General features: G+C 41.1%; 2 protein-coding genes across 15 annotated transcripts in view; one reads left to right on the top strand and one right to left on the bottom strand.

The window, feature by feature from the left end:
- The window catches only part of LOC116849366 (acetylcholine receptor subunit alpha-like), a 93,964-nt gene extending 85,285 nt beyond the window's left edge, over nt 1–8,679 (top strand). For 5 of the 9 annotated variants that reach the window (XM_032826450.1, XM_032826452.1, XM_032826451.1 and 2 more), the window contains 5 exons: nt 947–1,083; nt 2,059–2,217; nt 3,333–3,515; nt 3,992–4,208; nt 4,476–8,679. In XM_032826450.1, the coding sequence (XP_032682341.1) occupies nt 947–1,083; nt 2,059–2,217; nt 3,333–3,515; nt 3,992–4,208; nt 4,476–4,673 (894 nt within the window). In that variant the 3' untranslated portion in view covers nt 4,674–8,679. Of the gene's footprint in view, nt 1–66; nt 1,095–2,058; nt 2,218–3,332; nt 3,570–3,991; nt 4,209–4,475 lie in introns of those variants that run through there. The other 4 variants (XM_032826455.1, XM_032826457.1, XM_032826459.1 and 1 more) reach the window with 4 other exon arrangements.
- Nucleotides 8,680–8,879: 200 nt separating this feature from the next.
- Nucleotides 8,880–12,939, bottom strand: part of LOC116849368 — a 5,501-nt gene continuing 1,441 nt past the window's right edge. For 2 of the 6 annotated variants that reach the window (XM_032826469.1, XM_032826468.1), the window contains exons 2-7: nt 11,994–12,269; nt 11,626–11,918; nt 11,297–11,446; nt 11,089–11,203; nt 10,764–10,941; nt 8,880–10,673 (exon numbers count right to left, since the gene is read on the bottom strand). In XM_032826469.1, the coding sequence (XP_032682360.1) occupies nt 10,534–10,673; nt 10,764–10,941; nt 11,089–11,203; nt 11,297–11,446; nt 11,626–11,918; nt 11,994–12,206 (1,089 nt within the window). In that variant the 5' untranslated portion in view covers nt 12,207–12,269 and the 3' untranslated portion in view covers nt 8,880–10,533. Of the gene's footprint in view, nt 10,674–10,763; nt 10,942–11,088; nt 11,204–11,296; nt 11,447–11,625; nt 11,919–11,993; nt 12,453–12,495; nt 12,844–12,939 lie in introns of those variants that run through there. The other 4 variants (XM_032826467.1, XM_032826466.1, XM_032826465.1 and 1 more) reach the window with 4 other exon arrangements.

Genomic DNA, 12,939 nt, shown 5'->3' with positions numbered 1-12,939 from the left:
TCGAGCACCAATATCCAGTTACCGGCTTACATAATTCAGACATATTGTTCTGCTTTGTCGCCGCAGAGGCGCAAAGATACGGACACGGTGAGGAAATAGGCGAGCAGGAAAAAGGGAGAAAAGGTCAGATGTCAGAGTACCGGTCGTTTAGCAATCGGCGAATACGCAATGAGGATACGGAATCGGAGGGAGGAGAGGGAAGGGGAACGAGTACCTTCGACGTTCTCGGCGACGTGCTCGGCGCTCAGGATCAATGCGGAAGGACAGAGACAATACCCTCTCCAATCGGCCTCGATGCACTCCCAAGGTGCATAAGCCGTATATATGCACCGCGCGTGTATTTCGCTGTCGTTGCGGTGGATTCGCAGCTAGAAACGCGTTCCGTATACTTTACACGTTGCGCGACGTGGAACAAAAAGGGAAAGGGCAGAAAGCAGAGGGGAAATGGAATTAAAACTGTTCACTTTCCTGCTCCGCCTTTAATGCAATCTTCTCGAGTAACGTTTAATGTTTCTGTTTCCCTTTCTTTCCCTTTTTTTCGACAAAACTGTTAACATTTTACTTTACAAATTTGAAATCTCTTTTTGTGTCTTTTTTTTCTTCTTCCTTGTGAATAAGGCAGTGTAGGACGTAGAAACTGTAGAAAGGAATTGCACAGTTTGTGCGTGTATATACACAGGCTTTTGAAATAATATATAGATCCAAGGGTCGGAGAGTAAATTCCAGACGAAGGTCTGGGCTATCACGTTAAATCAGTTTTCCTTTTTTTGCTCCGGGTATGACTTGGGTCTATATCGTTGTGTGTGTGTGTGTGTGTGTGTGTGTGTGTGTTGTGTGTGTGTGTGTGTGTGAGAGAGAGAGATAGAGAGAGAAAGCGTATCCTGTATAAATAATGTAACTGTATCCTTGTATCAAGAAGACCCTTTTTTCGGCCGTTCTACCGCAGGTCAGCCTATCCATTTCGATTTTATTGTCGCTGACTGTGTTCTTCCTCTTGCTGGCCGAGATCATCCCGCCCACGTCACTCGTGGTACCGCTCCTCGGTAAATTCGTCCTCTTCACCATGATCCTCGACACCTTCAGGTACGGTAAATAACGGCAATTGTCGGCAGAAGTCGATCGTAGTAAGTGCGTAAGCCGGAGCGACGCGTCCATCGAGCTGGCTCAGCCACTTCGCCACAACGATCACAACGAGAGACGGAAGTTTAACGCTAAACCATTCTTGCGAATTTGTTGCTCCACTCGTGATCTCGTCGCTCTGGTCATTCTCGTCCAAGTGGCTGTGCCAGCTCGAATTTAATATTCCGTCGGCATCGCGAGGTCCTCTCAAACTCCCGTCTAGCTCTAAGTTTCATTACACCGAAAGAATAAATTGGGTAGAAAGGACCGGGTCTCACGGTTACGCAAATCTTGTTGCACAAACTGCAAGCGGGTCAATTTATTCTCTTTTCTTTTTTACATAGTGTACTTTAGTAATATGACTTATATTCTTAAAAGAAAAAAAAAACTATATCTCGCGACTTAATCGTGACTGAAATTCATTGTTTCTCAAGTGAATACGTGACAGTACTGAGAGAAAAGTATGTGATACTTGCGACTATAATTATAATGTGAAATAATTACTATCGGGAAAACCATTTTTTGTAATAAACAATATTACTGTTTATAAGGAACACATATACATATTGCTGCTACTGCACTTTTGTTAAAACAATAAGAAAATACGATTGGCGCTGGAAGTGACTAATACGTGAGACTAACAATTTTTTCTCTCAGTGAGCGAACGTAATGTTATTAGCGAACTAACTCTATTCTTGCGTTCACGTAAAAGTAAGATAAAAATAATAATTCAACTCGGCTTATTCAATTTACTCGATTAACGGGAGCATGAAACCTTCTGGTGTACAAAATTACGGTATTGAACTTCGCGATGCTACGTTCGCGCTCTCGAGATCTTGATAAAGTCTACGGAGCATTTCAAAAGTTAGGACGATTGATCGGCAATTTTGCTACGGAGCGCCTGCCTGCACTTCGGTGTTTGTTCGGCTTGCATTGCAGTATATGCGTAACAGTGGTGGTCCTCAACGTTCACTTCCGCTCGCCGCAGACCCACGTGATGGCACCGTGGGTTCGACGCGTGTTCATCCACGTCCTGCCGAGACTGCTGGTAATGCGCAGGTATAATACGCCATCGCAGAGAACCGATTACGATTCCAGGCAAGATATATAGATACTCACTCTTCCAGCATTTGGCCCGGTCATTGGAATCACGCCAGCGTGCATTAAAGCACTCATTAGTGTTTCCCCCCTGCACGTGACGTTAGTGTCGCGTCATACCTGCAAGCATTAGCACCCCCGTGAGCGACATGCCGCCGATCATTAGCCATGTTTCCTCCCTCGCTCTCGTCGTCATACAAATAAAATTTCCTGATTCTCTGTGCTGGCGCGTCGTATCGATTGACCGGCGGCGAAACGTGTCGTTTATTTCCATTGCGAATTGCGTCTGAGTTCATGGGGCAATTCAAACGTGGTAGAAAACAAGTTAGAACGAACGAATGTAGAGACGATTTCGTGAGCATATTCGGTGACAAAAAACTATACTTTAAACGCCGCATGAAATCGATAGTACGATTTATAGTTAAAGCTTCGGTGATGAGAGACAGCGAACCGCGACAGAGTTTTCCGTGACGATGTGTTCATTCAGGAATTTTATTTTATGATGTATCACGCGCTGTGTGGCTATTTATTACGCCGTAGAACTTCTGTACAATCGTTTTTCACGTCATTCGGCACTGGCGATACTCACGTTCCGAAACTCACTCGCAAAACTTCGCCAGGCTAGAAATTAGGAGCATGTGTAGTCGTGATGTCCTCACAGTCACGATTTTCATAACTTCACAACGCATTGATCTGATCTGTCTATGTCTTTATTATGTCTTTACTGTGTCAAGTTTAGATTCGATGAATAGAGAAACGATGTCAGTCTATTCAGTGTGTCAAAGTTCTGTTAGCTCTTTATGGTTAGTTGCAGAGGAACATCGGCGAGAGAGAAGGCTTCGGAACTATGAATATCTAGAAAAAAAAAAACAAAATAGACAAACGAGGCGTGTGATCGAAAGAACTCCAATTGCGAGTTCGAGAAGACGCGTAGGATATTGTATGTAAAAGCTCATGGAATTTCGCAGTATCTGTATATCTCGAATCCCGTTCGTAGCATGATGCTCTTTCATAATTCCGGAGTCAGGCCTGATTAGAAGGAAAAGTTTCCCGAATTCTCAGTTTCAGGACTACCAACGCGCTGTGTTTCCGCAACAATACCATTTCCATTTCAGGCCGCAGTACCAGATAGACAGACGTAGCATGGGCGGGCATCATGGACATCGCGTGATGGTCCGAACATGCAACGGTCTCGAATTACGAGACCCATCACTGTTCGTCGAGACGTCGGCCTCGGAGCTGGTCGAGTCCTCCGTACTTTTTCCTAGTGTCGATTCACGGGACGAGCTGCAACCTCGGTGTGTCCCTCTAAAATGTAGTTACTCTAACCCCTAAGATGTACCTTTCCTAAGGTACGGAATACTGTATGTAATATTTAATTATTTCAAAGTTTGTGAAGCTTTGATTACGATGAATGTTATATCACATTTTCATCACAATTCTACAATATATATTTTCTCGTGAAAAAAACATTTCTCTCGCTGAAATTACATTTTATATATTTTGTAGATTGGACGCGCGATGTGTGTTTTATATGTTTGGGTGAATCGATCCATAAATTTTTTTTAACGAAATTGCATACGTAGTCATGTTGGCGCCTAAATGAGAAAATCACGCTGGAAGTTTAATTGACACGAGATTTTTATATTCAGACAAACAATTTTTCTTTTTTTTTTTTCCATAACACTGTTTACTCTTTCGGTTCTCCTCGGTCCTTAGAACGGCCGCCGGCGCGTGTTACCTCATCTTGCAACTTTGCATATCGTCTGTTCAGGGAGTTGGGAGCGGTAAATCTAGGGAGCACGTGCCAGATCCACGGTTCGCCCGCGGCGACGACCACCGCGCCGCCACCGCAGCTCCCGACAGAGGAGAGCGTTGACGCTCTCTGCAACGCGCTTCATCATTGGCATCACTGCCCAGAACTGTACAAGGCCATCGAAGGCATCCGCTTCATCGCCGATCATACGAAGAGGGAAGAGGATTCTACTAGAGTAAATATAATTATGAAAACTGTCCGTGAAGAAACCCTAAGAAGAATCAGGACGTTTCTTTGACGCGCGTTCGGGTACTTTGGCAAAATCTTTATTACATGTGTGTAATTTGGACGAAATACGAGATGATGAGATGGATAGCCTCTCTCTCTGATCGGCGCTTTAGACGAGCTTCCGATTTAAAATGAGCTACGAGCAGTAGTGAATCTTGAATGTTCCCATGTATATTTTCTCTCACATATTTTCACACCGACAACTCGACTGCAGGTCAAAGAGGACTGGAAGTACGTCGCGATGGTGCTCGACAGACTATTTCTCTGGATCTTCACACTAGCCGTAGTCGTCGGCACGGCCGGGATTATACTGCAAGCGCCGACCCTGTACGACGATCGCATCCCCATCGACGTACGGCTCTCCGAGATCGCCTCCACCACTGCCAAGCCACACATCGTCACAAGCCTCTGAGGGACAATTACTAATTACGTTATTGCCGCGCGCGCGCGTAAACGACACGTTAACGACACATACGAACACATACGTACACGCGACCTACACGCCGACACAAGCGATTACGTACTAACGTCCGAAAGACTGAAGCCTCGCTGAGTCTTCGACCTTTGCGCGAATGTGCGAGTCGTACGTGCGGCTCGCACGGCCGCTGGCGAACAGAGAATTCTTATTGTTGAGACAATACGCCACACAATATACCGTTGCGCAGTGCAGCGGAACGTCAGCGCTAACAAGCGCGATCTCGTCCTCGCCGGGAGAGCGACCGCCGGCGAATCGATTGTAGAATGCATAAGGGGGTCTTTGAAACCTTTGTGAGAAACTGATGTTTGTATTTTCTTTTGGCGATATATTTCCCCGGCGTCTTTGATTAAATCTTCTCCTTCCTTCGGCTGATCTTTAGGACGACAGAGCTCGAGCCGTCCCTCGACGCGGCACTCGACGGAAATTTAACGAAGTCATTTCTCTGCTACTTGAATTTTTAAAAACTTTCCTCCGGGAAGAGGAGGTCATTCATCCTGAAATTAAGGTGAGGTTGATAACGATTTATTTTTGCATGATCGCGAAACTCCTGATCTTCGCGAATTGACTTTGAGGACGTTGTTGAATTCTTTTTCGATCCTGTCAGTACTGTCGTATTGTTGTTTATAACGAGATATACGCTCGCATAGATATATTAATTAATTATGATTAAGAAGTGCGAAGAGTAAAAGGAGTCTCAGGTGAGAGAGGAAGAGGAAAGGAGGAGAAGGAAGCGTGACTGCTTCACGGAGATTCAGAATTATATTCGTGCGTTGGCTTTTATCGTCTTGCTAAGAATTCTCGAACTACAGCGGGAGATGAGCTTTCCGCGCAAACGTATAGAAGGAAATTAAGAAGGGAGTATCACGATGAAAAAAAAATAATACGTCTCAACCACTTGCACGTTGATCGCGTTTGATTCCGTGTAGCACGTGAAAGGAGTAAGAAGAAGTTCATAACATATAGATAATACAATAATCCGATGAACGTAAGATGGATCTTCTTATTTCTCGAATTAAATAGGTGAGGAATTCAAATCGCGCACGTGAGCAGACATGGTTTTCGTTTTCGCGCGTATTATATCCTATAATTAAATGTTTTTTAATATATATTCGAGTTAGAATTACAGATGAATACTTGACTGGCTAATAGAAATGACAGAAACAACAAACATACATATTTATACATGTACATAAAACAAATTAGACCAATTCCCAAAAATATCAGAGAAACTCAAAGAATCAACACTTTACGATATTACAAAACAGACTGATTTTCCAATTTGAAGACAATCTCTCAGAATTATCTAATATATTCTCAGAATAATCTAATGTTACTAATTGATCCTTATTTCAAAGAAAAACGGCTGCACGTCTATCGTAAACGTAATAATCTCAACTTTCTAAGAAGTCCTCTTTCAAATCTCTACGATCTCTGAAAGTGAAATATCGGTCACCGTATCGACCACCGCTCTCTCGATCGACTCGATCGACTTGCAGTAGCGTCGGCGCCCACTGAATTACGTTTCGCGGAAACGAGAACAGGTGGTGGGTCCGCGTTCCATCGCGTACGCGCTACGCAAGAATGGAACGCGGCCTTGCCCCCACTCCCGAGCCGCGCGTCAGCTGACTCAGAGGGACGCTCGACCACGTGGTTGCATTCAGCGCGCGGCCAGTATCGTGTGCGCCTGCGCAGAGCGCACGACGCGTCAGTAGGTCTGCTCTTTGAACTAGTGTACATTTACGGAACTTTCTAGCAAAGAGATATATAGTGTTGAAACTTGATATGGAAAAGAAAGAGGAAAAGAAAGCCAACTGATGCAGCCAGTTTAACAATAGAAAACAAATCTAGTCTATGGTTGGCATCGAGCGTGTCGACAATTTTCAAAGGGTCGTAACTCGCGAACAAGTGGACGTAGAAGCAAAAAGCAGTTTTCCTGGCGCACGTCCACGCTTCTCTTTTATTCGAAAGGTAACCACAATCAAACATGATAGATTTAAGTCTGGAAACTGCCCGACCCACATTGGAAACTGCCCGCGTTCCGCGACGAAACGTGTTTTTCGCACGTTCATTTCCGGTTGGTCTTGTTAGCCAGTCAAGCCTTCACCTGCAATTCTGAGGCATTCTCTATACCTATTGCTAATCTCAGTTAATAGTCTCGAAAATTGGAATTGTTTAGGGTTAGGTTAAGTAATATCTCGCGTTACTTATCGCGCGTGTGTAAGATATTACCGGCTCGGCGGCCCGCCGACGATCATGCGATTAGGTTCGAGCAATAAGAAGAGCTCGCTTATCATCACCGGGTTTCAGATGCGGCCTGTTTCGCGACTAGGGAAAATATAATGAAGTTTAATAAAGGAAATGAATATTTAGTAGGTAATGGGAGGACGAAACACGTATATACTATAGAATTAATTCAGAAAGATCTTAACAGTGCGATTTCGTGCCAGTTGCATTCGTAGCTCTCCCTCGGGCAGATTAATTAGACGATAATATTTATTAACAACGTTACCTTATCCCGTCTGCATGTTAAGGAACGTAAAATCCCTCCTCCAATCCTTTCTTCCAAACAGCGAATTAATATCCCGGCGTCGAAACGCCACTACTCCGCGTTCGAGACGGAAATTAGACCACGCCGTTAGGATTATTTTCGTACGGAAGACGCGTTCGCGCTAATACAACGGAACATACTATTGCGAAAAGGAAAAATTACAGGGAAAGAAAAGTATAGAAAGAAAGAAAACGCCGACGAAGGATGCAAGTGGCGCGAAGTTGTACGAAGCCTGTTGCAGACTCAGGAACAAAATAAAGAGGAATACGATTTCCCAACACTACATCGAGCCTGTAACAATGGGGCCATATTTTCACAAAGAACGAAAGTGCGTGTTCTCTCGTAAGAAAAAAAAAACTTAAATAAAAAGTGAAATATTCTAAATATCTGCATCGATTACACGACGCAGAGATACAGGTTGGGCCTAAGGTGAGGAAGTTTAGAGGACTCAACTTTTATTGCTCATAATGTGTATATGTTTGTAATAAGGGTATAACTTTCGTAATTGTGTATTCGTTCAAGCGCCGCGCACCGACCGACCGACTGAATAGGTCTGTTCTTTTTTGAAGAACTTCTCGAACCGATTTACAATCGGCTGATCAAAGATTGCAACACTTTTTTTATGAATTTTGTAACGCATCGTATATACGATAGAAGAGTTTGTTTTCCAGTGATTCTAAAGAGATACATCTTATTGGATACGGAATACATTGCAAAAGTTATCGAGGAAAAATGTTGCTGCACTTAATCATCTGACTGTAGATTGACGCAATAAATTAGAGTAAAACGAAATATACTTGTTTCACTCTAACTTATTGCACCAGTGTACACCAATTCTTCGAAAGAGGACTGGCTTTATGACTTGATTCGACCCGACGCGTGTGGCGGGCGTTTATTATTGACGAATTTTGACAAAGTGCATAATACACACACACACACACATACACACACACACACACACACGAGAAAACAGATTTTTTAAGGCGCGTTACCATGATTTGTGTCGTCTTCCTACTGGTACCTTTGAATTCCGATTCGTTTCATTAACGGCGGCGGTGCATCGCCGTTCTTGCCAAAAGGAGAAAAAAAGATAAAAAAAAGACAAAACGTGTAAAGAGTACTACGATCGATAATTTTAATTAGTGAAAAGAGACATGTAATCGGTCACTATGAAGTGTAGTTTCGATCGTCGTTTGATACTTTGTACGTTTCGATATAATTTAGTATGAAAAGAAAGACTTCTTAGATTGTATCGGCGCGATTCAATAAATTTCATTATGGATAGATGATTTATCGACAATGGACGTAATTTGTAAGAGTTTTATTAACCCTGCAAATGTGTGCGTGATGTATCATTTTTTGAAATCGAAATATAATGATTTTGCCGATAAACGACAAGTATACGTATATAATTCAATTATCATTTGTAAATTATATCTCGTCCCGAGACACAACGAGAACTTCGCACTGAAGTCGTGATCGAAGTTGTTCTCGATTATAAAAACGTGCATACAACAATACATTTTGATCTTTCGTTGAGGAGCCACGATATACGAATGTCCTTCGCTGAGTAGAAGTGAACAAGACCAACAAAAAAGCGCCATTCTTTATTGCTTTGACACTTTTTCACAATTTTAACGAAGTTAATACAGAGTTAACACGGCGACGGTGTTACACACCGTTCAACCGGCTCACTGTTGTCGCGCCAAGACGAATCTTCACACGAAGTCTCTCAACTGGAATTGTTCGTTTTAACGAACAGTGCGTCGTACTCGCGTGTGCATGCGTAGGCGATTAATAACTACGAGTTGCACGTTGATAAGCGCAGTGGTAGTTAAACGTAAGTCGCATCCCTCTGACGATATACGTTCATGAGCATACCAATAAAACCCCCGTATACACACAACATAAAGTAATATAACGAGACATTTTGTGTGTGAGTGTGTCTATAAAGGTCCATTAAACTTATCTAACGAATCATCGTTGTCTTCATTTACGTTGTACATTAACTAGATAGTTGGAACGTAACAGGACAATATCCTCATCACCAACGAACGGAAGACAACGTATCCGCGCGCGTTTAGAAATGATGTATGACTTGAATAGTTGAGTTCTTTTTCCCTATGAGATGAAAGGAGAGCGGAACCGACGCGAAGGATATCCGTCTTCCGACTTTGAGCGAGAAACTAACGCACATAAATTAAGTACGTTTCCGGCATCACCCCTAAAATTGCCGCGATAATACGATTTCATTGCTCAACAATGCACGATGTAACGTAATCCGCTCGTTTTATACATTCTCTACCTACTGCCACATAAACAAGTATGGTACTCGTGTGTCTCGAGTTCATATACCTCGATTCTATATCTCGCAAATTAGTTGACGACGCCAAAGTGCGATTCATCGTAAATCTTGTCGATGCAAACGCACTACATGATAAACGCATTCTGTAATAAATAATGTAGATTTAGATGGTATTCCATCTATATATAGCTCGAGGAACACGACCCCGCCGTTTCGAGGATTCGCGTACAATCATTTCGCACAGAGAAACGTGTGTTTGATTCGCATAATAATGCCACTTCGACGATCGTATATCATATTACGTCTATGTCATGACTAGCGTAACCATTAAGTGCTTTGGGTTATGTCAAAGGTTAACAAGATGACTAACAATACACAATAGTGTCTCCAAATACCAGTCTCGACAAAACGCATCGCTAATTTGACTTTAATGTCGCTGGGACGTCTAGCTAATTTGGGATCCTTCCAGCTGCGGCATACGATTGACGCAATACAATTGACGAGATGTCCCACTAAGCAATATACGTGTAAACGCGATAATCAATTTTCTACGTAAGCGTCGGTGTACGTCTCTACGAAATTCTCGAATAAACTTAATTTGTATAAAATCTACACGGTACAGTCTTTCGTTATTCGACCTAGTCACTCTTGCATCGCGTCAGAAGACACAATGTACCTTCTATGCTTGCACCATTCATTCTCCTACTCTAATTTAAAATTATATACAGATATAAGTACATGCGAATCGAGTGAATAATACTCGTTGCAAATAATGCGTGTTGTCGGTACGCTAAAATAATTTAGTATAAAAGAAAATTTTCAATACTCGGAATATCATGATACAACTATCGCCCTTTCGTTTGACAAAAGTGCGGACGACTCTCGTCGTTAATTTGAGTTTCGTAATTAAACACTTTTTAGAATTGTTTTTATACGAACTACTAATCTTCCTCTGATATCTCGTTTTCTACGTGCGCTTGAAGCAGGTCAGTTTCTTCTTCGGAATCTTCCATTGGTAAATTTGTATTGTTATTCTTCGCTTGACGAATTTTCTTAATTTTCTTCTTGATCGCCATCGCACCTTTTGAAACATATTCAAATTACAATGTAATTCGGATTACAATGTATTTCGAATCAGAAAACAAAGATATTAGTTTGTAAGCATACTTACAAACTAATGTTTGCCACAATTCGGCTTTCTTCGATATTTTATTATTAAATTTCCTCAAAGACTCTTTATGCCTTTTATGAATGCCTGCCAATTCAATCGCTTCTTGCGTTGGCGGTGGAAACAAGCAGATTTCAAGCCAATGTGTAGCCTTTGCATGTCTAAAGACCTTCAACCATATCTGATAGAATAGAAAATTATGATTAACATGTCATATTTCTAAATGTACATAACAAAAATTTTACATTTCAATGAAGATATATAATATGATACTATATTAGCAAGTTATATAATATGTGCGAGTAACAAAAAAGTGTAAAATACTTACTGAATCTAAACATTCTGTTGTAAACCAAAGCCACAAGCCAGGCTCTATTCTTGCATATTTACTTCCTTCTGACCAGAACATATATGTAGGTACATAATACAAGTACAAATATATCCTGAACATACAATTACAGTGTAAATTATACGAATAAATTGATCAGTATACACATCAGATATAAATATCAAATACAGATACATTGTATACTAACCAAATCTGGCAGTGCAATAGGAATATTATTTTACAAATTGGTCTTCCAGCAGATTGGAGAATGCACAATAATACTCGACAAATATTAACTATCACAATGTCAATGGTTTTGTACATTAGAAAAAGACTTGTAATCGTACACCACCTATAACTGCAAAATATTTACCAATTAATAAATATAGGTAATAGATGTAACATTAACAACATAAATGCAGGTTTCTTAGGATATAAACAGCACATCAAAGGAATGAAATTGAAGAAGCTAAGCCACATGTGAGAAAATATGTGATTAAGAAAATAATATCTACGACAGAATGATAAGTTGATTACTTCTGTCGATATGGATTCAAGATGAATGATGCAAAGAGTAAGTTTGCGCAACCCTTCATCCAAACACCATGACATAGTATATTGATTCCAGCCTGGTGAAAGTAGAAGCTCTTGTGCAGAGCAATCCCTAACTCCTGATATGTCATTCCCTGTTCTTGAGGTGCAACACTCAAGATTTGAGTAGCCGATGACATCATGTAACATATACTACCGAAGCAGAATCCACAGTTCCATACCGCCTTGATTATTCTGTTTCGTTGTACCAACGGGAAACGCATACGTCTGAACAGCGACTGCATTAAAAAAAGTATAACAGATAAGTACAAAATATACAAGTTGTAATTCAAACATTTATTTATTGAACTTACGTTAAGGCATTTTTCATACAATAGATACACCGTCACCCAGAATATTATAAGGTATCCCACGAGTACATCAGTATCTCGTACCTTCGTGTGGCTCGGATAACGCGAAACTATCACTTGTTTGTTCCATAAATGCGGCACGAAGGGCAGAAAATTTGTTGGATCGAACAGAGAGTACAGACCAACAGCCCAGTTGCTTGCCGCTTGTTCATACATATTTCTTATTGTCCAACAACGATGCGACCAACATACATCGTAATATCAAGAGCGCGGCGGTATCTGCAATTGAAGTGAATTAGAATTAGAAATAGCGATATATGACGGATGAGTCGATATTAGATTCTGTATCTTAATCAAAATTGCTTCCTTTGCTGTTTGACAATTTTTATTTTTCAGCAAAGTAATTCATCATCAGATTTATACAAATTTTGCTTCCTCAGTAATAAGTAAAAACAAAAGCTTATTTACTACTACTGTACTACTAGGAAACAAAAGTTTGTCCGACCTGCAGTGTGTCGTACTACTTGAAAATAAAAAAGCCTCCTGACTTACAGTTGAATTGTATGACTTCGATTTTTTAATTGAAACAGTGGCGACTCGTAGAGAGAAGAAGATTTTCATTGCTAGATGACGCCAGGTACTATGTTTAAAGCTTGTGTCACACTGAAATTGCCGATTGGGTTGCAATTGATAATTATAAAATAGAATATTGTTTAGTGACTGCAATTAAGTGCAGTCACTAATCTCAATTAGTGGCTGCTTTTTCTAATTGACAGAGAAGTAATTGCTAGTCGCCAATCACAATCTAATCTACAATCGTTAGTTTGATACGAGCTTGCGCAGGAGCTGCAGGCAAATCTAGAGCTGACTTGACAGTTGCTGAGTGCTTTCCATACTATATTAAATATCAATCATCAATATGGCGACTTAATATTCGATGCTCATTGGT

The sequence above is a fragment of the Odontomachus brunneus genome, unplaced genomic scaffold (assembly GCF_010583005.1).
Source record: "Odontomachus brunneus isolate Ranch 3 - 2012 unplaced genomic scaffold, Obru_v1 Obru_scaffold_113, whole genome shotgun sequence".
Taxonomy (NCBI): Eukaryota; Metazoa; Arthropoda; class Insecta; order Hymenoptera; family Formicidae; genus Odontomachus; species Odontomachus brunneus.
This window is presented reverse-complemented; position numbering and strand designations above follow the sequence as displayed.